A 26,724-nucleotide genomic window follows, 5' to 3' on the forward strand; every position below is an offset into this window, starting at 1 on the left:
AATCTTTTTCATTTATTGCACTTAAATTAATTGAGCAAGTTGTGTCAAAATTACAATGAAGAACAGTTTTTCCTGTAGTTCCAAAATAACTTTTCCTGGATGGGCATACTTTTTGACATGTCACTGAAAGGGGTTTCCTGCAAAAATAAATACATGAATAAATACATGAAGGATACGAGAGTTTCAGGAAGTTCTCTGGGAAGTCAGAGTCGGGTGTGATGAACGGTCTTGAATAAAGCTGCTCATATCTGTAGCACATGTCTGCAGAGCGTTGTTTCCTCCCCTCAGCAGATATCCCAACTGTGACCACAAGCCCCTCCCGGTGACAATAATTAAAAAACATCTATTGACAGTTATCGTCACTCATCAATTATATCATTTTACAGAAGGCAAGCATAAGCACCATCACATCATTAAATCTAATGTAATAACTCTGTTTTTGACTAGTTTACCAGATTCATGTGTTTATGTTAATTTGTTCTCTTTTTTTTTAATTAATATGTTTCATTCATAATTACATTTTTTAACAAGCATTTAAGTTACTGGCCTGTTAAATTGTCTTCTATTGTTCCAGCTATAGCTATATAAACGTTCATATGTGGTAAATACTGTCATTCAGGCATAAATGTGTGGTGTGCTGTCACCATTTTCACTGGCATCGTGAATTGAGGGGGTTGTAGACATTTTCACTCCTGGTTGGTCCCGAAACTAAACAAGGAGAGAGAAAAAAAAGGGTGGGGGCAGCAATTCATTGTTGGCCACATGATTACACATTAATCTATGCAAAATGCGGTCGGCTGCGCTTACGTTTTTTTCACTTGAGCGTTGCAATTTCAGCGCGTCTCATGTCCAAACTTTTCTGTCCTGTTACGTTGCGTCTGTAGCCAGGCAACAGGAAACCTATAGGCTACTGTAGTCCACGCCCAGTGTTTTATTCTTTTTTCCTTCTTTCTTTTCTTTTCTTTTTTTTTAACACAGGCCATTTAAAACCACTTGGGAGATTTTAAGGACTAAAAGTAATTAAAATTTTGTTGTCAATAAGCAAATAAGCAACTCCTAAATATTAATTGTAACCTTTTATGCGTGATACTCAAATGCGCCACTGAAAATATTGTTTCACAATCGTGTACGCTTCCCTTGCTGACTTCAGAACAGAATAAAATAACTAACTAATTCTGCAGAACCACGTTTGTGTAACGTGAATCCAAAGCACATTACATTCGCATTTATCGCTTCTGTTTTGTGCAGCATCACTGTCGTAAAGATGTCGACGTTTTACGGCAGCAAACGCTGAGTTTGATTGGAGCTTTCAGTGTCGTAAATCGTAGTGGTAAAACACGCATGGGCAGTTTGAGACGGCGTGTCTGTAAATCTGCAATTCACGTAAGTAAGCGTATTAAACTACTAACATAATCAGTGGTGTTATCATTTGATGTGTGTTATTAGTAGCCTCTCAAATGTGTGCGAATTATTTGAAGGATTGGTTATTTTGGTTGTCGAGAGTGGCATAAATCCATTACACTCGATTAAAAATGGCGACAGTACCTTCAATGTCTTTTACCTAAGAAATTAGTTACATAGTTTAGCATATGCAGTTTATTTCCTCTCCACTTGTCACGAATTCTTTAAAGTAGTTTTCCCCTGAGACTGATTTCCCTGAACCTTCCTATTTTAACTTAGTATTCATATTGAATTAGCTAATTCAGGTAGTTTAATTAACGTTCCATACTTTATCAAAAATAATCTTAATCCTGTCAAGTTTTAAGACTTTAAACATCTGGGACTGTAAATGTGTACTTGTATAAATATTTTTCCTGAACATGTTTCCATCTCTTGTGTAGAATGGAAGCTAAACCAAAACACCCTTTACCCCCAAAGGAGGAAAGAAGTTGAAACAGAAAGGCAAGGGTAAGATGAAAACACTGTTAAACAACTAAATACTCATTTTGAAAGTTTTAAACCTAATGTGGTCATTGACATGTCGCTATACAGATTCTCCCGGGAAAGCATCTGGTAATAAGTTAACTGGCAAAAAAAGCCCTTCAAACCTTACAACAAGGACATAAAGGGGCAAAGTGGGAAAGAGTGGCGATAACACTAAGAAACAACAAACATTTGTTAAAGGTGGAAGAGGGACAAAGAGAAAATTCCCTTTTGGCGAAGAGGGTGGAGGTAAGAAATTTCAAATTCCAGGCATTTATATTAGAGAACGTTAAAGGATAAGAAGGAAACACTGTTAAACAACTACCGTAAATGCTCATTTTGAAAGTTTGAACCGAATGCAGTCATTGACATGTCTCTTTACAGATTCTCGTGGGAAATCACCTAGTAGTAAGCCAACTGCTAAAAAGCCCTTCAAACCTTACAACAAGAAGGACATAAAGGGCAAAGTGGGGAAGAGTAGCAATAACACCAAGAAACAAACAACTTTTGTTAAAGGTGGAAAAGGGACAAAGAGAAAATTCTCTGTCGACGAAGGGGAAGGAGACAACGCAAAAGAAGATGGAGGTAAGAAAATGTCAAATTCCACATACCATGTACTTACATGAGAGAGAGAGAGAGAGAGAGAGAGAGAGAGAGAGAGAGGAGAGAGAGAGAGGAGAGAGGGGAGAGAGGGAGAGAGGAGGGAGGAGGGGGAGGAGAGAGAGGAGGAGAGAGGAGGGAGAGAGGGAGAGAGGGAGGGGAGAGGAGAGAAGAGAGAGAGAGGGAGGAGAGAGAGAGAGAGAGAGAGAGAGAGAGAGAGAGAGAGAGAGAGAGAGAGAGAGAGAGAGAGAGAGAGAGAGAGAGAGAGAACGTTTATATTGATTTTATTTTTATGTGTATGACCAGGTGCACAGGCAAAGAGGTTCAAGAAAGAAGATTTTAAGACAAAGAAGAAGCAGTCAGCACAGCAGACAGATGAAGAGCTGAACAAGAACAGGCTACAAAAGAAGAAAGACCTGAAAAATAGAAGACAGCAAGCAGATCGAAAGGACATGTACCAAATCATCAATCAGGCCAAACAAGTTTGGGGAGACCTAAGATTGTACGTAGATTCACTCAGGAAATAGTTTGAACTGGCTTTTGACCTCTGCTGAATATGAAGAAGCTAATTTGTGTGTCCTGCTTGCGTGTCCACAGGAAGAAGTGTGAGGGCGGTTTGAAGAAGAAGTTGATGAAGGATCTTCATGACCTGATTAGGGGGAAGTACAAACAGGTATTTTCAAAACCAGTTTTTCAAACCCAATCTACGCCGGTTACATGCGCTTTGTGTCTGTATATGCTGAGAGCCACCATCTCCCCTCACCAGATGGCGTATGCTCATGACTCTGTGCGAGTGCTGCAATGTTTTATCCAGTGGGGTAGTCACGAGCAGAGAAAGGAAGTGTTTGACGAACTTAAAGGTGAGGTGTCAATAGTAGCCTGTATGGCTATCCATCCACCAGCCATCGCCACAAAAGGGTAGTCAACCCAAAATTCTCTCTACAATAAACTGTTATACAAAAATAAACATTCTGGTTAATATTGCGTTTGTGGAATATAGATAAAGCAGCAAAATCCACCCGTCTTTAACAATCGCAGGAGGTGGCCATTTTGTTACTTGCTGTCGACTGAAAATGATGTCAGTTTCTCAGGGCTCTGGAATTGACCAATCACAGTCCAGCTTGCAAACATCACACGACCAAAGTGAGCCGATTGGTCATTACCTGAGCCCTTGGCAACTGTGATGCCATTTTCGCTCAACAGCAAGTGGCAAAATGGCCGCCCTCCGAGATAGATAAAATGGGTGGATTTTGCTGCTGATTCAGGTTTTACAAACGCAACACTACAAGGTTGTGTTTAGACAAATGGGGGCACCAACATATTGTTAAAGGTGTATTCAAGGAATGATCTGCTCGAAAAGTAGAAGGTAAACGTTCCGTTATTCACTTTTTCTTTTCTTTTTTTAAATGCGCATGCGGAAGACCTTCCTACCAGCTCTCTAGCTCGTCTGGAGGAAACGCCTACACTGTAACAATGGGGAGTGATATTTACTTGAAAAAGCCTAGTAAAAGATGCACTCAGAAATTCTAAGTATATTTTATAAGGAGTTTAACTAGTATTTTTGATGTGAAAAACATTTTAATAGATTTTTTCCAAGTAAACCAAATGTCGGGAACATGCAAGCTCATCTTCATCAGTCTCTGCAGCTGGCCTCACTTCATAGACGGATGTCCTCTTGCAGCTCTCAGCTATTTTCAAAGTATGCGGTGAGATTGGTGGAGCTACAACGATGAATGGCTGAATCCAAAGCTCAGCGGCTACACTACAAATACTCAAACTGCACATGCGCAGCTAGGATCGAGCACGCACGACGTCGTTACAGTAGATTGACGGGATTGAGAACCAATGGTTAAGATGATCGACCCGGAAGACACAGCAACAAAAGATCCTTGAATACACCCTTAAGAAAATTTTGGGGTTGGCTTCCCCTTTAAATGTTGTTAAAGGGTTTTCATGACGACGATAGTTTGAACCTTGAATAAGTTAATTCTCTTTACGTTATTTCTTATATGAAAATTGTTTTTTAAATGTTACAGGCAATGATTTGCTCATTAGTTCTGTTCATTGGAGGGGGGGGGAGGATTTGCTTATGTATGTCGTCATCTTGTCTCCTGCAGATGATGTCCTTGCTTTGAGTAAGTCGCAGTACGGCAAACACGTGGTGAAAAAGATGCTGATGTATGGGTGAGTTGCTCTTCTATGAGAAGATGTCCCATTTTTACATTTTTTGCTCCTTTAACTTAATAACAACCATGTTGTACAAGTCTGACAATAAATATTTCTAAAAAATGCAATATATGTAATTTAGCATCTGAGTAGTTAATGCTTAATGTAAAACTGGCATTTTTTTTTTCATCCATGCTAATATATTTATGAAAAATCTTCATAACTTATCCATCACACTCTTAAAATAGGCTCGGCCAGGCTTTTTATCACAGAAATTCAAGAAATTCTCCCAACAACACTGTGTGCTGTATGATCTAGTATACAGTACTTCTACTTGGAAACTTGAATTCACATTTTGACACTTCCACTAGCCGTTCTGCTGTGGATCGTCTGTTGCTCCTTGATCATCTAGATTCGAAGCAACATGTTACCTATTGTATTTGCACTACAGGAATAAGGAGCTGGTGGCGGCTGTGATGCAAACGTTTAAAGGTAACGTGCGGCAGATGCTTCGCCACGCTGCCGCTTCCGCCATCGTTGAGTACGCCTACAACGACAAAGCTGTGCTCGCGCAGAGACTCATGCTCACAGAGGAACTGTACGGAAACACCTTCATCATCTGTAAGGTACACAAGCACACAAACAATAGGGCTTCCTAACCAGATGTATGACAGAAATGCTATTTTAGGTAAGGACAAAATACATGTATATATGCAAAATAGGGCTTGGGGAAAAAAGTTGACCAAGTCGGATAAGTCGACTTTAAAAATAGGTTGACTAAAAGTTTGGGCTGTCCACGTTTTATATACTGACTTTTAGATAAGAGTTTCTGTCTATTCCTTGCTCAGAGTTAGCTGAGAAGGCTCTAAAATCACTCCTAAGCTGACAATCCTTGCTAGGAATTTTTAGGCTAAGTTAGAAGCTCTCTGAGATGCTTCGGAGAACCTTAAAGGAATACGGGCCCTGATCTTTATTTTTTCTGTTAGTGCACCATCTAGTGGCCGAATGGCATATGTTATTTGTGTGCTTAAAAAAAAGCTCACTGACTTAGTACTTAGTGGGTTATTATTAAAGACAATACAGCACATTGAGCTTCATCAAAACCCAGGAAACAAGTTTCTGAACTTCTTAAAAAGCACTTGGTCCAAAATATAACCTGCCACTTGGTATTAGGTGTTAATCACTTAACCCGTAGAGGGCAGTCATGCCCAAAAGTGCCCGGAAAAAGACAGGAACGTTACCTCATGTAACTAACACCTTAAAAAAAGACTGTGGTCATGGGAGGCCCAATCCCTGAGCGAGATCTAATCACGAGAGGTCCTTTCTGTGATGTGAACTTCACTTTGATTAAATTTATTTAAAATGTAATTATTTAGTTTTAGAGTCCAAACTGTAACCGCCGTAAGAACTTAAAAATAATGTCATGTGCACACCCCATCTTTGTATATTTCTGGGGGCTCATTGCAAGAGACAGGCCAGCCCCCAGAACCAACTTAACAGGGTTACAGTTGCACTTTAATTCTTGATAGTATAGCATGACAACACACCTTAGACCTGTTTAGGTTAAATCGCATAATATCTCTCCTGTGCACACTCAACTTTCAATGCCGCGAGTTAAGAATGTGTCACATGCTTCTGCCGTTTGTCAATGTGTGCAGACATCGGTGTGCAACACCATCGAGAAGGTTGCAGAGGCCAACCCGGACAAGCTGAACCAAATCATCGTTAATATGAAGCAAATACTTAAACCATTGGCACAGAAGTAAGACTACTGAAAGTGATTTATCATCCACCACGGAGAACATTATGACAAAAATATTGTGGTTTTTTTCTATTATTATTGTGAGCTTTGGTTTGAGTTGATTTGTTTGTTTGTTTTTAGAGGATGACCAAACTAAAATTGAATCGAACTAGGATGTGAAAATGTGACGTCACCATGTGTTGTATTTTTTGTTTCAGAGAGCAGGTCATCAAACATTCTTTGGTCCACAAAGTCTTCCTGGACTTTTTCTTGTTAAGTCCTGACAAAGAGAGAGCGGTGAGTCTGTGGATTATTTGTATAACTTTGTGCACTGCGATTGGCTGCTACAGTATGGTTAGACAGTGAGTCTAGTCTGATTTGTTGACAGACAATTTACTTCATTACAGGAGATGATTGAGTCCATAAGGGAGGCAGCAGTCTACATGGCTCACACCCACGATGGAGCTCGAGTGGCCATGCACTGTCTGTGGCACGGGAATTCCAAGGTAAACACACACTGACCAAACCAATAACATAACAGGATTGCTTTGGCGCCATCTGTTGTGTCTTGTTGCCACGGATACAATTTGAAGTGAGATGAAGGCTTGTTGTTCTTTGCTGCCCTCTTGTGGCATCTTAAGGAAATTACAAACCCTTTTTCAGGTCATCAATTATGTGCAGATTTTTGCTATTTGTGTCAGAGCTGGGTCCTTTTACTGGGGGTGCACTGTAAATTTAGTCCTTACTCTGTCTAAAGTTTATTTTCTGTTTCAGGACAGGAAAGTCATCATCAAAACAATGAAGACGTACATGGTGAAGTTTGCAACGGTGGGTTTCACACAAACTGGCTGTTTTAATGTGTTGTCACTTTTAGGCAACTTTTCATAAATTTTCTTGCAGTGCTTAAACACAAATCAAATGAATTAAATATTGTTGTAGATGAAGTCTTGATGCAATTAAAACTGCTAAGAACAGATTTAACATTTGTCTCCTCAGGGGGAGTTTGGTCACCTGGTGCTTCTCGCCATGTTTGACTGCGTTGATGACACCAAACTTGTCAAACAGGCTGTGTTATCTGTAAGTGTACCATCTGTTTCCGTTTTGTTCTTTGCTCTGTCAAATGTCTTGAGATGGGCGTTTCACATGTTTCTCACTTGTCCAGGAGCTCATGTCATCTTTGGATGAGGTCATCAGCAACAAGTATGGCAAGAAGGTTCTGCTGTACCTGCTGAGCCCCAGAGACCCTGCGCACCTGCTGCCTGAGATCATCAAGGTGCTGCAAAAAGGAGATGGAAACACGCACAGGTCAGCCAATGAAAATTATTATTTGTAGTCACTTTTTGGCGTGTTATTAATCACAACTGATGGAAAAGTTTTCATCTCTGTCTCTCTTTTCTCCCATCAGTAAAAAGGACACAGCCCTTCGAAGGAAGGAGCTGCTTGAGGTGGTCTCCCCGCCGCTGCTGGATTATCTGCGCGACAATGCCGCCGCCATGGTCATGGACAAGGCCACCAGCGTGACAGTTAGTGACATTTTGGCGTCAGCCTGCGGCGACCTGCGACCCGCCATGGAGGCTGTAGCTCAGCTGGCCAATCAGGATCTAGTGCCAGGAGGCATCGAAGGACAGGTGAGCGTGAGTGAATGAGGGCTGTTTTGTATTTAAAGGGGAAGTCAACCATTTCTTGACAATATGTAATATGTGAACTCACGGATTAATAATTACATTTGTGGAATATGAGTTATGAAGCAAAATCCAGCTGTTTTTATCCATCTCAGCCGGCGACCAATCACAGCTCAGTTTCAGAAAAAAGGTGAGCTGTGAATGGTCGTTGCCTGAGCACTGAGCAACTGTGATGTCATTTTAAGTCGACAGCAAGTGGCAAAATGGCCGCCTTTTGATATTGATAAAAAACGTTGGTCTTTGCCGCCTGACTCGTATTCCACTAATGCGATATTAACCAGAATACTCTATTTAGACTAATGGAGCTGCATAGAACATATTATTGTGAAGAATTTTTAGGACTTGACTTCCCCTTTAACTCTTTGACTGCCAGACGTTTTCAAAAACGGGTTGTCGCCAGTGCCAGCCGATTTAAGCATTTTGAGTGATCTTTCAAGGTCCACAGAAAATGTTGTGTTTGGACTATGGAAACACACATACTACCAAATGAAAGATTGGACTCTCAGCTTTCATCAGAAAAAAAAGTTTGTTTCTACCTTATTCCGTTCTTCAGTAATCAACAATAGAAAATGGTTACTTTCACCGAAATTCTCTCTTTTGAAACAAAAAACGGAGAAAAAGAGCTTTTTGTGAAACGATGTTATTTCATGCACTCTAGTGAATTGTACACTTCTTTTTGTCCATGAATGATGCCACAATAGTGCTTTACTTCTGTAAAACGCTTTCACCAACAATGAAAAAGTGTTTTTTGATTGCAAAATACGTTTATTTCCATTCAACAGTGTAACAATTTGACAAAACAATTTCGCAAACTATTTACAAATGTGTGCAACTGTGGTACTACTTACAATTATGTGGATGTTTCAAATACAGTTTTTCCTTTTGTAACGCTCTCCTGCGCGCAAGGAGACGCCAGGACGCGCACAACAGTTTACTTTCACTTTCACATTGGTCCGTTTTGCGTGCAAACATTACACTTTCTTGACGGCCTTTTTTTCCGGGGAATAAAAAGCAAGTAGCAGACTGTACACACTTCCTCCGATGAATATGCATTGGACTCGGGGCACTCTCCGTCGTCCGATCGAACGTCCGCCTGTGCGTGCTCGGTTGCGCTCCGCGTTACGACACCGTCATAGCCGCCGCGTCAGCGGTTCCAATTTCGCCGTCAAGCTCGGATTCACCTTCATCATCATCGTCATCAATGTACTCTTTTAGCGTTGGTCGATGCCTTTTGTCTTGTAAGTGTAGAGCTGCTTGCAAACGCTCGCCATTGCCCGTTCCCTCCTCCATCTAGCTCCATCTAACGTCTTCTACTGCCGCGTCAATGCTTTCCAACCACGGAGTCACCATCTTCTTCATCATCGATGATGATTATCGTCATCAACAATGTGCTTTTTTAGCAATGCTTTTGGTCTTTGAAAAAAACGGCTCTGGCCGCCATTTTTCCTTTGTTTTCCATTCTGATCTCCTGCTCAACGCTCTAGCTCCGCCTCTACTGACGCCCACCCGATCTTGTCAAAAGAGAGTCATCGCTGCCCTCTAGGGGCCAAAAATAGTCATTAGGCTCAAAAAACCTGCTTAAAACTTTCAGGAGAGCTTCGCAAGCCTTCCCAGCACCCGTTTCAAAAAAAAATAAAAATAAAAAATGGGAGGACGTCTTATAACGTCTTTGGCGCTCCTCCGTAGGTTTTTGCAGAACGTCATTTAACGTCTTTGGCAGTAAAAGAGTTAAAATCATTAGGATACAAAAATGTTTTGAAAATAGCACTAAAAAGTGTTGATATGCATCTCATTTCTCTTTTCTAGCTTCACATGGCAGAACATCCTGCAGGACACCTGGTACTCAAATGGCTCATAGAGCAGGACCTCACTCTGCTGGAGGCTGGCAAACAAGGTGATTTCATAACCAATAGGCTAACTGTCAACTCTCTCGTGTCCATTATGAGGTTTATATTCATGCATAGCACGATTTGACCTGGATGTCACCATTTTGAACACAATCTAAGGTCAGGTTAGTTTAAAACATAAAAACAGTACAACATGTGTACTGAAATAAATGTGACAGTTAAATATGACATGCAATCGCGTCTAACTACTAGTAACACAAAATGCCTATAGATATAACAAGGATTAATGTCCTAACCTCATTAAATTTATTGTGCCACACATTGCATCTTTATGAACAAATGGGAAAAAAAATGTATCAAAAGGAGTCATATCTGTACATGATAACAATGACTACAAGAGTTGAGTACTCGTACTGGTATCAAACATCCCTACACCAAAATGGAGATTGAGGTTGCTTTAATGCAGTATAATAATATTGTACAGCTGCGCCTTCCAGTGGCTGAAAGCACTATGCACAGTAAGTGCTAGGAACATTACTGCTGTTACATTATTTTTTGTTCTCTCAGCAATGCATTCTGCTGAACAATGATTTTACTGAACTTTTTTTTAATACTTTTTTTTTATCATATGTGACTACACATGGAACTCCAAATATTCATGTTCATTTTGTTTATTAATTTTAATCCCACTGTCTTTGCCAATGGAATGCTGAGTAACTTCTCTCCTCCTACCAGAGTGCTTTTCCAGGATCCTGGTTGACACTGTTGGGATGGAAAAACTGAGGAGTTGGAGCAAAGTCAACAGAGGAGCCATGGTCCTCTGCAGGTGTGTGCGCGTGTATTTGTGTTCATGCTCCACTCAAGTTATTGCAGAGTAGTCACAGTTGAGCGGCCATAAGAACCTAAGAGCCTTATGGACAGTCACATCCTCGGTTAAATCTAGAGGGTGCGACACTTGCAACCACATTATTTCACTTAATTTTTTTCTCTTATGGATTTGTACAGGTCATAGGTCACATTTTGATTGGACCATTATTGATGAAAAAAGTTTTGTAATGAATTATCTTTGTGTCACAAAAACCTGCCATTCAAACAGGGAATTGTAAAATTCTCCTGCCACACCACAAATGCTTTTGCCAGGATAAAACTGTATTTTCAAGCTGTGAGGACATTTAAAAAATGTGTCTTTACTGTCCGCAGCCTCCTGAACAGCTGCGACAAATCTGTGGTGGCAGACGTGAAGATAGCTCTGCAGGACTTTGAGCTCGACAGCACCAACAGCAGCAAGGGAGCTGAAATCCTGCGGGAAAATTTGAGAAAATAGACACGAGTGGTGACACTTGGCAGGCCTCACTTTGGACCTGGAAGTAGGACTGTGTCACATCGGGCAACTGATGAACGTTTCTGAACTATTGGTTACAGATGTTGAACACCAAAACGTGTCTTGGGATGGTCACAGAACATCATGGACCAAGGCAGATGTTTGAGTATTTGTAAACATGTATTCCAAAGTTAATTGGGGTCTTCTGCTTGAGGACCACTGAAAATCCTCTCTGGGATGTGTAGCATAATCCAGTTTAACAAAAGAACCGCAAGCAGGAAAGCTTGCACGTAAATTGCTCCATGATGCTTTTGTTTTGCTGTTCCAAGTCAAAACTGCATCATAATATATGGTCAGATCAGTTCTGTTTAATGGTTCATAAACGGTAAATGCACGACATCGACAGTTTTGAAAATATATTTTTACGCTCATGTAAAGTTGTAACCAGTTTTGAATACATTTATTCTGAAATGGACTGACTTGATTTATTTAGAAGAGCAGGTGTGATTGCCGGCTTAACTACCACCAGGAGATCAACTGAAAAACATGCTTACATGTTGTTTTTCTTAAGAGTCACATTGCTGACTTAGCAGCCGGCCAAGAACTGTGCGAAAGGTTTGATTACTCTGGATGTTAATTCCCTCCGTTCTGCAAATTCTTTGTAAAATAAGTGCGTGTGAATATTCCATCTGGTCAGTCGGGTGGCGCCTGTGACGCAAACGCACTTGCCTCCATGACACATGAACGCGATATATCTCGCGTGTGTACTCTTAGCACGCACACAAACACACATTAGACATGCCTCACTTTGCAATGTTGGTCCCTCTTATGAAATTGTGACACAGTCGGGCATTTAGAAAAGCGGAAGTATGAACGTCAGTGCAGGTCTATTGCAGACTATCGGGAAAGATATCACAAAGTTAGGATGAGGAGCAGACATTTTCACCCGCTTTTGCCGGGTCGCGCGAGCAACAGTGGATGTTGGAAAGGTATTGGCATCAATTCTATATCCTTGTCGAGTTTTTAAAGTCCAGGTACTAGCAAAGGGCACACTAGTAGAACGGCTGTCATACTAGTTGCGTTGATCCAGTCCTAGTGCCACTTTTAAACTGAATCTGAAGTTTACAAATAAAAACCACCCGGATCCACAAAACAAGCATTAGCCTTTTGATGACAAGCTCCACCCACATTAGATTTATGGAGAAAATGCTTTGCAAAAAAGTGTCATACACTCACTTGGGAAAATGTGTAGTAGAACTAAAACTAGTAGGAGTTTTCTAAGTAGACTATGAGCTGTAGAATTCCCTCAAAATGGCTGCTTCAAACCGAAATGGCTAACTTCCTGTTGAATTTTGGGCATGGGTCCTTAAGACTTTTTTTTGGGGGGGGGGGGTATCCTGTTATATAAACAACAAATGGTAGTAGTAGTGCAGATAGTGGTCATAATTTTGAAATTGAATAAAAAAAAAAACTTTCCCCAGTATTATAGTTACAATAGCAAAATACTGCAAGAAATGTATGCCCCCAAAAGTTTCCTAATTGCCTAAAATTGCCACAAGATGGTGACAAAGAACAAATTAAGCTCTTCCCTTCACGTCAACAGAGTTTACTGGAACTAGGATGTCAAAATATGATGCCAAAATAGTAAATAAAAAAAGGACATGTACAGAAAGCTTTTGATTTTCAGTGTGGAGTACGGTAGCCTTAAAGGCTCAAAAAGTCCAACAACTAGACTACAGGCCCAGGGTCAAAAGAACTTTGTGAGGTTTTGTAAACGGACGTCACGGACATGTGTGGTCAGTGTGGCCATGACAGCCTGCAAAAGCTTTCCTGACATTGGCCCGTCTCCCCTGTGCTGTGTCAACTAATTGACCCTGCAGCCGAGACGCTCTCGACTGAACGGCGTCCTGATAACATTCCGCAAACTTCTTGGCCGCCCTTCGGGCGAAATGCACATCGCCGCGAGCCTTGGTGACGGCGGCGTATTCTTGTGACTTGAGCTTGCCGTAGTAATCAGAGAACTTGTTGTAGAGGACGGAGATGGGCATGCCGTTGAGGATGATGCCGAAGGCGATGCAGGCAAAGGCCAAGAGGCGGCCCAGGTTAGTTTCTGGGAGCATGTCGCCGTAGCCTACCGTGGAAATGCTTACCTGTGGGAGTGGAGACACAAAGACGGCCATGTCAGAAGCTTGGAGAATCTGTTACCACTTGATTGTTAATATATGTAATGAATTGATCTAGATAAACTTGCTAAGTGGCTAAATTTATTTTAGGAGTTGGAATTAAATACACAAATGAAGGGAAGTTAGAGTTAGCATGTCATGTACACTCAAAAGTCACTGTTGGTTGGCTGAAAACAAAATTCAAGTTTGCATCACTCACTTTTCTCAACACTGACTCCATTTTGAATACTCCCACAATGCCTTTTATCATGTTCAAGCTGCAAATACCAGAATATTGCTTTCTGTCCTCTATAATGTATTTGCGTAGTGACTTAACTCATTCACTACCATTAATGGCTATGAACGTCCAAAATTCATTTTAACTATTTCTATTAGTTTTAACATTTTTTCCACTTTTGTTAATAATAGTATGAAAACCTAGAATCTTTTTATTGTACATTTAGAACAGATATGAAATTTGTGATTCATCGCGAGTTAACTAGTAAAGTTAATTATGATTAAAAACTTTAATCGCCTGACGCCCGTAAATATTAATAATCTTTTCTTTTCTTTCTTTTATTCATTCACTGCCATTGACGGCTATAAACGTCATAATTCATTTGAACGATTTCGATTTGTTTTAACATTTTTTTTCCCCACTTTTGTTAACAAGAGTATGAAAACCTAGAATTTTTTTATTGTACATTTAGAACAGATGTAAAATTTGTGATTAATCGCGAGTTAACTAGTGAAGTCATGCGATTTAATTACAATTAAAAAATGTAATCGCCTCTTGCTTTTCATTTTTAATTAAACATTTTTTTTTAGGAATTTATAGCAGTAAATGAGTTAATGGTCACTGTCAGTGTTAGGAATCATTTTTATAATTCGTTAGTTTTACATTATAAATACATGTGTATTTTATTGCTAAAAAGTGTCTGCTGTTTACTTAAGTGTTGTCAACTCTTGCTCACTACTGCACCCTACAGGCAGTAAGCTGCAGCTGCAAATAGTGGCATAATATGCTAACGGGTTTTAGAACGCTCTTGTACTGTATTTAGAAGCGCATGTGTTTGACAGAGTAACTAATGGAAGCATTTTAATTACACCTGTACTTTGATTATTTGTTTGGAAAAAGGCTACGTGACAAGCATAACCGTAACTCATAATTAAGACAAGAAGCTAAAGTAGCCTAGACTACTTTAAGAAATGAAAAAGTCAGTTGTAACGCATTTCTTTTGACTTGCCAACTTAAAAATGTGTCTCTAACAGTTATTAAGTAAGCAGTACTAAAAGCTATTTCATTCAAAGTAATGTTGTTTATTTCACTTTCAGACTTATGGTAATTGTTGCGTAATTTTTTTTTATAGGCTTAATATATATACACATTTTAGAGTGTGTGGAACTGCTCCTATCAGTTTGTTAGGATGGTTATTATCAAAAGTGTTTTCCATTGACTGTGCTTCCAAATCCAAATCTTCCAAAGAAGTTTTTTTTATTTTAGTAGTTTGAATTATTTCATCATCTTTCATGAACAACCTTAATAAGTTTGTCATTGTAATGACTCACAGCGGCCCACCACCACGCAAGCGGCATGGAGGTGAAGTTGGTGTTGGGAACGTCCCGCTCGACGGTGTACACCATGGCTGAAAACATGAAGATCCCCATGCCAATGAAGAGCAGCAAACAGCCCACCTAAACACACGCACGTAAACGATGTCACGACAGGTGGTCTGGGCTGAGGAGCCTTAAATGGCGTGTGACCTGCTGGTAGCACTGCCTCAGAGTGAAGCCGAAGGCTCTGAGCCCCGTCGAGTGACGAGCCAGCTTCAGGATTCGAAAGATTCGCATCAATCGCATGATCTTCAGAACTTGGCCCAACTACAGAGAGAAAACATACAGAAGATACTTCAGTTTATGATCATGTAAAGAATATTATGAAAGAGATGATTTAGCTACTTCTATTATAGATAGATAAATAAATCGCATATCCTACTGAAAAACATTTGCAAGGGTTGATAAAAGGTAATCTCAGCTTCACTGCTAAATCTGTTTTATGGTTCCCAAATATACATCCGGTTTTATTTATTTTTTTCAACCAATTTCACATTCAACAGTGGTGATCAAATCATTAAGTGTACCCGGAGAAAAAAGAAAAAAAAAAGTGTCATATGCAAAAAAGAATGCAATCGACAGATTGACTCTTGTGGCGTTACTTAAAGACACAGAATTTTATTTTTTAAATCAATGATATGAGATGAAATACATATATATATATATATATATAAAGCCTAATGGTGGAAGGAAAGGTGCAGCCTTTGCGATTTGAAAATTACATCGTACTACATTTTGATGTTGATTTGGATTTCATTAGTTGTTCAGCCCTAATTCTGTCACTTGTTGTATCAGAATTATTAGTAACTGGCAGGTACAGATATACTGTAAATTAAAAAAAAGTAGTAGGCGATTACATTTTTTAATTTTAATTAATCGCATGACTAATAGTTACCTCACAATTAATCGCAAATTTGATATCTGTTCTAAATGTACACTAAAATGTACAGTATTTTTTTCTAAGTTTTCATACTCTTGTTAACATAGGTAGAAAAAATGTTAAACTAATAAAATACAGTCATTTCATTAAAAAAATCTAAAATTGAGTTAAAATTAAAAAGATGTACTGAGCTGTGATAGTGTGATATTGATTTGTTGGTCATTTTACTGCCACTAGCATAATTGCATTTGTAAGACATTGGTGACAGCTCGGTGAATTTTTCTTTTTATATTAAGAGCTTTCTAATCTTTAACATGAAGTGCACATTTTTAAAATTGTAAAAATACAACTTGACCCCAGTCTCCACAAATATATGCATTATTATTAAATTTATTACTGCTAAATTGCGACATGGACGTGTCTGCTGCGTTGCAACTGGAATTCCCCCCAGTACAGACTTTCCAAGTAAGGGGCGGTCCTTAACTCATCCACTGCCATTGACAGCAATAGACGTCAAAAATTAATTTGAACTATTTCTATTAGTTTAATATTTTTTTCCATTTTTGTTAACAAGAGTATGAAAGCCTAGAATTGCTTTTGTACATTTAGAACAGATATAAAATGTGTGAAGTGTGTAGTGAAGTCATGCGATTAATTACGATAACAAATTTTAATCGCCTGATGCCCCTAATTTTAAAAAATCTTTTTTCTTTTAAAATTTTTTTTTTTTGAAAAGATTATTAAAAATAAGGGCGTCAGGCGATTACAATTTTTAATCGTAATTAATCGCATGACTTCACTAGTTAACTCACGATTAATCACAAATATATCTGTTCTAATACAGTAAAAAAAAAAGATAGGTTTTCATACCCTTGTTAACAAGTGGGAAAAATTGTTGAAATAATATAAATTTTTGACGTCTATAGCCGTCAATGGCAGTGAATGAGTTAAAAGCGCGATAACAAAAAATAAATAAATAGTGGCATTAACACAACTTTAAATTAACTCAAAATTAAAGCACTAATTTTGACACCCTAAAAAAAAAACTGCACCATAATTTCATTTGCTTCTTAATGTTATGTCATGTTAATCCCAACAGTCACCGAGTGTGCCGTTTTTCACCTTTCCAACACGTGACATGGCCTCAATGTCCCCAGAATGCACGTGTGAGTCCTCTTCATCAAAACGCTCCAAGACCATCTGCAAGTAGTGCGGCAAGATGGCGATCAGGTCGACAGAATTGAGGACGCTGCGTCCAAAATTTCGGATGCTGGCGGTGGACAGCAAACGGAGAACGTACTCCAGGGTGAAGAAGGCGATGCAGAAAGTCTCCACGTGCTCGCCATAGAACCTGCCGCTTAACTGCCCTGATGGCAACTGGAACATAAAATCAGACAGTATTTTTTTCCCCACATTTTTGGAATCAGAACTGACTAGAATTCCCTAAAGTCTCATGACACTAGAGAGGGAATGACAAACTGTGCTAAATTTGGACATTTTCACTTAGGCGTGTGCTCACTTTTGTTGTATGGCTATTGAGGGAATTCAAGGGGTGTGCTCACTAATGTTTTGACATCATGTGGCATCGGTAAACAATGAAACACTTTTTTTGTTTCCCCCCTTAACACCTTATACTGCATCTCCTCAACGGTGTTCATCGTCATAGCAACCAGTGAGATCAGGACAAACATGGAGGACGCGACGGCCATCAGCTTGGCAGAAACGGAGGAGAACGGCTTTTCCATCATGTTCCAGATCTTCCAGCGCGTTCGTCCAAAGATCATGTTTCGATACAAGGCCTCGTCCTCCTCCAGTGCCATTACCTCCACCTGCAGGAGACAGTAGGGAAACCCGGCACAGGGTTGACAAAATTGTGAATTGTAATATGATTGTTACTATTTATTTGATTATTTATATTTTTACACAGCTTGTTTTACACACTTTTGTCACGTTGTCATGCCAACATCGCTTTGAGAGGGATCCTTTTGACTACATAAATATGGGTGTGCGTGGCAACTTGGAAATTTAGGACAGTTCGGAATTCCATCTTATTTACATGGAGATGTGTTAAATACCTCGGGACAAAGCAACCTTTTGTTTGAATCCACCCACTTTTCAAGTGAGAAAAATATTTGGAGCAGATATAATTAAATTCACTGAACGTAACTTTACTTACAATAACTGCATCAAGCTTGCGACCCATTGACTTCAGACTGTTGCATTCTTCATGTGAAATGCTTTTCCAGGCCTTTACTGCAGCCTCTTTAAGTTCTTGTTGTTGTTGTTAAAACAAACAAACATGTAGAGACAAAAATGCTTTTGAAGGGCGATTTTGGCCAGAGAGTTATAATATATTCATTCACTGCCATTGACGGCTATAAAAGTCAAACATTCATTTGAACCATTTCTATTAGTTTAACTTCTTTTTTTGTTAACAAAAGTATGAAAACCTAGATTTTTTTTATTGTACATTTAGAACAGATATTAAATTTGTGATTAATCGTAAGTTAACTAGTGAAGTCATGCGATGAATTACAATAAAAAATTGTAATCGCCTGAAGCCCTGAATTTTTATTAATCTTTTTTTTTTTAAGAAAATTGGAAAATATTGTTGGGTTTTGTGGATTGAGAAAGTACTGCTCCAGCCGATGATGCAGAGATACAAAACAGAGTTTTATTGAGGACAGGGTAGGACAGGAAAAGACTTGTGAGTGAGCTCGGCACTGCTATGGTGGGAGTGGCTATTTATTCAGTGCCTGGAGAAAGTGAGTGCAATTTAGCTGACAGTCCAGGAAGTCACCAAAATGATTGTGAATGTTGTGAAGCACAATTAGAGTAGCTCAGCCACATTCTTTCCTAGAGCTTGATTCCTTGATTCTATGTTCTATTGCACTTTTCATCACAGCTGCCCTTTTCACAAAAACAAGTAAAAAAAATAAAAAGAACAGCAAAACATAGCAGCTTTTGCCGAATAGATGTAAGTGACAAGGAGAGACATGTCACCTGCACTTTTTTTTTTTTAAAGGGCCCCGCATGTTTGATGCACCGGCCATCTGATTGGCCAAAGTAAACACGATGCTCCAGAATGGCTGTGGTGGCTAATTTCAAATGCCATGGTCCAAGTTTGTAAACACTCACAGCTCAGTATCTTGCTCAGAGAGATCCCTCAGGCACAAATACACAATCTAAGATGACATTAATGCAGCAAGAGTCAAATACATCAATAAGATACAAATAAATAAATAGTGAAATATTTGAGTAAATGTTGAATAAACATTTGAATAAATGACTATTTCAATAGTTGAATACTAAACATTGAAATTAATATTGAAACTAGACTAAGTGCAATTTCTGCAGAAATTGTGTGGGAATGTTGGAAGCTGAATGCTAAGCTAAATGCTTATGAAGGATATTGAAAGATAAATTATGTGAAAATTACAAATTGTAGTTCAATGACGAATGAATAAAAAGAAAACTTGAACTGCAATCTGTCTGAGGTGGGATTTAAAAATTCCAGTGAAATTATAAACCATTTCCTGATATCATAGTCAGTTGGTATCAAACCACCAAATGTACTATAATGTGGTCCAAGCGGGGTTTGGACCCAGGTTCTCTGTGGTGGGAGGCAATTGCTTCAAGTACTGAGCTAACTTAACTTGTTCAAATTCCTGGCTAATGGCGTATTTATTCAGAAAAGTGACATCTGATGCTGAAACCCAACATGTAATTAATAATTTCAGTGAAATTATAATCAATTTCCTGATCTGATAGTCGGTTGGTATCAAACCACTAAAATGTGGTCCAAGCGGGGCTTAATAAGTCAGTAAGTTCAAAACTGCACTTCCTGCTTCCATGACAATTGGACTTGTTAAGACCAAACATTTATGGATTTATTAGCAAAATTATGTTCTATCACCTCAACGTACATTTTTAAAAAATATTTTTCTAGGTCTCGCTTTTGTGAATTATATTACATTGGTCGCGCTACGCTGAACAGGATCCTGACATGTATCACCGCCATCTTTCTGCTACGGATATCAGACAGAGAAGAACTACAAGCGTAATTAGCCTAGCCTCTGGTGGTGCCTGTAGCTAATGTCGCCGCCGCTTGACTTCCACAGGCGGGGCTTGCAGATGGTCGTTGCAGAGTCCCGTGATTCAGGCTCCTGCCGCTTGTTTCCCTCTGCTTTGCTCTCACTAGCCGCTCAAAGGCCACTCCAGCTAGTTCTTGCTAGCCACCCTTGTTAGCCACTCTAGTGAGTTCTGGCTAGCCGCTCTTTTTTCTGCTAATGCTAGCTGTTTGCTGATCGCTCACTTCAAATAAAAATAGGTAGTAGGGTTGCGAAGTGTGATCTTTTTGAGGCAGCGTACTGAGTGTGCTTCAAATGTGTTGTATTTTATTAGTTTACCACTAGATGGCACTAAATTCTACACACTGAGCCTTTTAAATACAGTTAAGTATGAGTATATAGTCATCTGAGAAGCTTGATTGAAAAGTTGTCTGAATCACTGAATACCATGCAGCTGTTCCTCCCACAACATGTGTTATTTATATCATCATCATTTCACAGTTTACAATTATATGAATTTTCTTTTCTGTCAGGACATTTGTTTTGATGAATAATACTGGTCAACGAGGAAACATTCAAATTGTTTGTCACAGTCATGTGTTTTATTGGGGTAAAAACAAACCTGAATTGTCTGGTTTTGAACCATCTGGCGCTCTCTATTTCCATTGGAATGCTAAAGCCGGGGAAACTAGCAGATCTCTTCACACGCGTTATTAATCCCACTAGATTTCTCAGCAGGACACACCCTGCTGCAATATAACTGGATGCTACATCCAAGTAGAAAAATCATGTATTGGCTTTTATTACTGCTTCCAGGTTGCCAAGGCGCACACACGTTCACATTTCTCATACAGCCTATATGTAGCATAAAGTGCATTGTATTGAATAAGAAGGTGTGTCAAAAACTTTCATTATGTCAGTCGTGAAAGAGAACACGAGAGGAATAAATGATGGTGGTCATGGGGCTATTTAAGACTGGAAAAACGCTCAGGGTTCCCTTGGCCCAAGGGGCTGCGCCTCCATTTCTGAGGCCCACCTGACTTTGCATTTCGGATGCATGTTATTTTACTGGTATGTTTTGTGAAAGGCCTCATTTTACAGACTAGCAGACATGAGTTTTGCCATAAGTGAAATAATATAAAAATAAATATTAAAAACACAGTGTCTAAAATGTAGGCCATACAAAAGTGATAAAAATATCAAATGTATTGGGAAAAAAAGACGATAGGCTTTGTGGTCAGACCTTGTAAATGCGGAGAAGAATATTTCCTATTTCCCCGAAATCTTGCACACCATTAGCTCTTCAAGAAATGACAATAGTCAAAATACCAAATATTTGACATGCCATCCTAAAATGGGAAATTTCAAAGACGTCGGAGCGACATCATAACCAGTAACCTAACATAAATGTCAAGGTGAATGGTGGTATGACAAACTATCAGAGCAAGGACTTATCAGATGGGAACATAAGTGTGCCAAGAAGAAGCCTTTTCTCCTCACACCATCTGTCCACAAGAACCCTGATTTAGGTCAGACACACTCAGTCAACACGCAGATTAGGTAAGAAAAACTGTGGAAGTGCAGATGGGTAGGGATGAGTTGCCATTTCGTGGTCAATGTAACTCGGTTCATACTTTGTTGATATATTGTTAATATGTGCATTTGCATTGGATTCTATGATTGCTATTGTATGTTTTGATGTATTGACATTCATCTAGAATTCCTAATGGAATTCTTTTTAGTTGAGGGGTCTGCAACCTGCGGTTCTGGAGCCACATGTGGCACTTTAGTCCCAATTTCCTGTGACTCCGTGTCGGTCAGAATTTGCACAAATATATATTTTTTTAGATAAAATATTCATTAATGAATTAATGATTTTGAGTTTTAAAAAAATGAATAATAAAATATTCAAAAATGTCCAAAATTTGAATTTGTTAGAACGAAAGTTGGATGAAAAATAATTCAAAATTAGCTAAAATGGCCAAAAAGTGACCATAAAAATGTTGAAAAAAGGAAAAGCAGAAAATTACGGTAAGATGTCTTTGGAGTTGCCAAAAAAGTCAGAAAATGGATGAAATAAAACACAGAATGGAAAACGTTCAAAAAGTAACTATAAAATATCCCAACAGGAAATTATGATGAAATTGCACCCCTAAAAAAGTCACATTTTTTATTTATTTACTTTTTTTTAAAAGGCAGAAAAGAAAACGTTTAAAGAGTAACTAAAAAAGGTCAAAACACGAAAGAAGAAATCCAGAAAATTATCATAAAATGTCCACAAAATTGAAAAAAAAGAAAGAAAGAAAAAAAGGTCGGGATTTAAGAAAAGGCAGGAAAGAAAATGCTCAAAAAGTAACCATAAAATATCCCAAAACAAAAGAAGAATCCCCCAACATGACCATAAAATGTCCACAAAATTGCCCAAAATGTCATAAATTTGACAGAAAGGCAAAACAGTCTAAAAATTTATGAAAACTACTGGTAAGTATGAAAAATTACAAACAAAAATTAAAAAACGGAAGACAATGAATCTCTTTGTATTGGATGCTGCATATTTTTCTGTTCTGGTGCAGATCTAATTAGTTCTTGGGCCCTCAGTATATTCGACTAACATTTACACACCGTTTCCTTCATCACATAATCCAAATGTTTTGCGGCTCCAGACAGATTTTTGGTTATTTATTTGACCTAAAATAACTTGACAGGAAAGGTTGCCGACCCCAATCTACTTATAAAAAAGTGAACCAGAATTCCTTCTCCTGACCACGGAAGAGGCCGACCCACCTCTGCCATAAGCTGCTTCTTTATTTTCAGTTGCTCGTTCAGCTCGTCCTGCCTCTCCTCGAACGAGATGCGGCAGCAGCGCTGGCTGTTCTTGATCCTGACGCCCCAGTAGTTGATCTCCTCCAGGAAGTTACGGGGGCAAAGCTCATCTTTAATCCACAACACGCCAGTCCTTGGCAGAAGGGACAAAGAAGAAGAAGATTACACGTGATTGTCTTTTTTCATATTTGTGGCCTGTGTTTTGCTTCAATTCGGTCTCATTGCATCACAGCTTGTTTTTACCTATAAAAGTTGAAGATATTTTGGAAAATGGTGGGATCCCGGTCAAAGAAGAACTCATTGCCGTGCACAATGTAGTCATCACATAGTTCCAACTTCCTGTTATGGTCTGTGTATGTGGCGAGGCGACCAATCCGTGTTTTTGGATACCTGACAGCTAACCTGTAGGGTAGGTGGTAAACCTGCAAAGTGGAAAAACAACTTCATTTTGATTATGAGGTACAGTAGATGACAATACTTTTTTATAAATGACATTTTGCAAGTTTTCTTTATTTCACTCTGAAGTGAGTAAGTGCTGATTATCTGTAGGCTCAGTCCATTTAGGGCAGGGGTGTCAAACGTTTTCCTCAAAGGATGAAGGATGTAAGGGTCTATTTAGAATTATTTAGCTGAAATTTAGCAAAAAAAATTCTTGGAAGCAATATTCCAAGCAATTGCCGTTACTTTCAAGCATTTTTAAGGAAAAAGGCTATATTTGAATATACAGGACTTATTTTAAAATGCTGTCGTTTTTTGGGGGGGGGAGAAATTTTATGTATCAAAGTACTAGTGATATTGGTACTTGATTGTTGGGTTGAGTACTCGTACTGGTATCAGGCCAAGAAAAAAAGTAGTATTAGTACATCCCTAGTAGTTACAACAATTACATCACAGCTTTCTGTTAAGACTCAGGTGATAAGCCAATTTTGGGGTGGTTGCAGCCCTGTGACCCAATTGAAAAGAACCGAAAACAAGAGAAATCTGTTATATGTGGCCATTTTTTTAAGGATCATTAATTGGACAAGGAGCAGAAAGGGGAGGGACACATTTTTACGTATTAGCTTTATTCAACCTTAATGAAGAGAAATGTTGCTAAATTTTTAGCTGTCAATTAGATTTCAATTTCTTAGTGTCTTTCCATATTGTTAGCATAGCAATCCACCAACTATTGACACTATTCTATTAACGCCACCTCTTAAGAAACAATGAATTTGCCAAATGTTATTTTGAGAATATGTTTTTGGCCGTTTAAAACTGTAAGGCGGGCCACAAACGCCACCTGGCCGTCGTTTGAACACCCCTGATTTCGGGCAGTGAACTGTTTAAACTTAAAAAGTAAACATAAACAAAAGGCTAGCTAGACGCGTGACAATCCAATGAGTAACGTGACAAGTAAAAAGACCCAAATTTGGGTATAAAAAAGGTCAACTCAAGTTGAAATCCTGTTCAAACTGAAAGCGTCCACATTAAAGCACATTACCATGCTGGATGGTGTCTGTCAGGTGATCTCATTTGTTAAGTGCTAGATTGACTGTTCAAAACAATTTGAACAAACTGTTAAAATGGGTAAAGTAGAAACTTACAGTTCCACCGACATTGATGTTGAGGGTGAAGTGCTTTGTGGGAGAAAGCAGAATGCAAGAGGGCGACACATCCTCCTCTTCTTCGTCCTCAGCATAGAGATCATAGACGTCTCTGCCTAGATCCTGCACAAAGCAAATGTAGACAGTTGTAAAAGCAATAGGCAATAAAACAATTATTACACATCACTGTTATGGTTCACATTCTAGTGTCTATATCTTTCTATGCTGAGAGTATTAGAGTTTCAGAATGCAAATCATTCTTAATGTTGTAGCCATTCATAAAATATAGACCAGCCACATCATTATGACCACTTGCTCAATACAAGGATATCAAATATGACGGCTGATATATCAATGAATGCCTTTTTGTTAGTGGGAACCAAAGCATATTTTCCTTATTAACTCATTCACTGCCATAAATTCATTAAAGAAAAGATTATTAAAAATTAGGGGCAAGAGGCGATTAATTTTTTTAATTGTAATTAATCGCATGACTTCACTAGTTAACTCACGATTAATCACAAAGTTATATCTGTTTTAAATGTACAATAAAAAAAATCTAGGTTTTCATACTCTCGTAAACAAAAGTGGATTTTTTTTTTTAACTAATAGAAATTGTTAAAATTAAATTTTTACGTTTATAGTAGTCAACGGCAGTGAATGAACTAAACAAAAGAAAGAAAATATTAAAAATTCGGGGCGTCAGGTGATTAAAGTTTTTAATCGTTATTAATCGCATGACTTGATTAGTTAACCCGCAATTGATTAAACTATTTTTTTTTTTTTTTTTTAAACTAATAGAAATAGTTCAAATGAATTTTTGACATTTATAGCCGTCAGTGAATGAGTTAACTTTGGTTAAAAAATAAATAAATTTATTAAAAAAAATCAAACAAAAACCTTTAAACAAAAAATAATAATAATAATAATAAAAAAAATATATATATATATATATATATATATATATATATATATCAAGAGATGAAATTTCTGACCTGCATGGAATTCCATGGCTTCACAAAGATGCTGGTCAGCTCCACAAAGTCGTCGCGTTCCCGAAAGGCTGCAGTTCGGCTGCCGGTTTTGTAACCGGGGAACAAACTCCTGCTGCGAGCTCTCAGGCGTCTCAACATGCTTTGACTCTCATACATGAAAGTTTACACACACACGACTGACATCATGCAAAAGTCAATTTTGTCAAAAGGGGGAAAAAAGGATTGACATTGAACGAATCATCGCGAGACGGTCGATGGCATATAAACCCTGTTGAGGTTTGAAGTTGCTCTGAGATGATCTGGGTGCTTAGCCTGTTTTCGATGGTATTATCCTTTGGCTCATCCATCTCTTGATCCCTCTCCTCCCACTCAAACCATCATATGACTTGACCAATCAGATTGACATCGGCTGTATGAGATAGGGTGAGCATATTTTCATTTCCAAACTGATATTTAAATGATACTCAAAAATGAGATACATTATAGCTATTTTAACATATGCATCTTATATAGAGTCGAAAATAAAACACTCTTTTGAAGTCTTAGTTACTTCCCGCGATAGTCATTTCCTCATAGCTCAGGACATCATTTCAATGCTCAGGAAGTGAGTGTATGTGAAAGGCCGACCAATATATAACAACTGTACTTAATTAAAACTGGACTAAAATGTACTGACATTTTAGTTCATGAACAAAAACAAGAGGAAAATTTTATGATTTTGTAAAATCTTGTCTCTGCTAATCTGTCAATGAAAAAAAAAAAAGAAGAGTCAATTTATAGTTATAACGAAATATTAATCCAACGGCTATAACCTTCCAACAATAATGTTAATTCGACCGCTAACTAATGTTGGCTAATTTACTAGCTCCTAGTATGGAGCCATAGTAGCCACTAGTTAATATACTGTTATTGTGTGTGAAGTTGTTTTTCATCAAAAATATGAGTTTAGATTCGAAATGTTCATCATAATCTGCTGACCCAAAAAAATGAATAAAATCCAGCTGTAAAATGACTGTCCTGACTAAAACGTTGAGTTTTTGTTGACTAAAACTAGACGAATACAATCAGGTTTTTTTTTTTTAGAGTAAAATAAAGACTAAAATGCTAAATTTATAGTTGACTAAATAAAAACGGGATGAGGTTGGCTGATAAAAACTAGCAAGCGTAATTGAAACTGGACTAAAACTGACTAATTTTAAAAATGTTGGATGAAATGAACACTACACGGTAACAACGCGGTGCACTCTGCCTCTCATTTGTCGCACAATGAAAACTGGACATTTTCATACATTAGTTTTTTTCAAGATCCTTCTCAAT

General features: G+C 38.4%; 3 protein-coding genes across 3 annotated transcripts in view; 1 reads left to right on the top strand and 2 right to left on the bottom strand.

Annotated features, from left to right (window-relative positions):
* Positions 1-691, bottom strand: part of LOC144063839 (cilia- and flagella-associated protein 44-like) — a 13,498-nt gene extending 12,807 nt beyond the window's left edge. Inside the window, exon 1 of the mRNA XM_077585744.1 lies at positions 166-691. Within this exon, the coding sequence (XP_077441870.1) occupies positions 166-343 (178 nt within the window). The 5' untranslated portion in view covers positions 344-691. The remainder of the gene's footprint in view (positions 1-165) is intronic.
* A 1,150-nt stretch (positions 692-1,841) lies between these two features.
* pum3 (pumilio RNA-binding family member 3) lies at positions 1,842-11,755 on the top strand. The gene is given in 18 exon segments (XM_077585748.1): positions 1,842-1,878; positions 1,881-1,908; positions 2,308-2,508; positions 2,830-3,025; positions 3,121-3,196; positions 3,290-3,383; positions 4,641-4,707; positions 5,141-5,315; positions 6,348-6,451; positions 6,649-6,727; positions 6,838-6,936; positions 7,205-7,258; positions 7,427-7,507; positions 7,593-7,735; positions 7,836-8,058; positions 9,919-10,006; positions 10,695-10,785; positions 11,160-11,755. Coding segments are annotated over 18 exon segments (1,959 nt in total). The 5' UTR covers position 1,842; the 3' UTR covers positions 11,284-11,755.
* A 1,115-nt stretch (positions 11,756-12,870) lies between these two features.
* kcnv2a (potassium channel, subfamily V, member 2a) lies at positions 12,871-25,803 on the bottom strand. Its single transcript, XM_077585745.1, has 9 exons — positions 25,408-25,803; positions 24,413-24,535; positions 23,073-23,251; positions 22,791-22,962; positions 17,565-17,765; positions 17,059-17,313; positions 15,207-15,323; positions 15,012-15,137; positions 12,871-13,430 (listed from the first exon to the last, which is right to left on the bottom strand). The coding sequence occupies exons 1-9, from the start codon at positions 25,561-25,563 to the stop codon at positions 13,062-13,064; spliced, it is 1,698 nt and encodes a 565-aa protein (XP_077441871.1). The 5' UTR covers positions 25,564-25,803; the 3' UTR covers positions 12,871-13,061.
* Between the last annotated feature and the right edge of the window lie 921 nt (positions 25,804-26,724).

Source organism: Vanacampus margaritifer, chromosome 14, assembly GCF_051991255.1.
Source record: "Vanacampus margaritifer isolate UIUO_Vmar chromosome 14, RoL_Vmar_1.0, whole genome shotgun sequence".
Lineage (NCBI taxonomy): Eukaryota > Metazoa > Chordata > Actinopteri > Syngnathiformes > Syngnathidae > Vanacampus > Vanacampus margaritifer.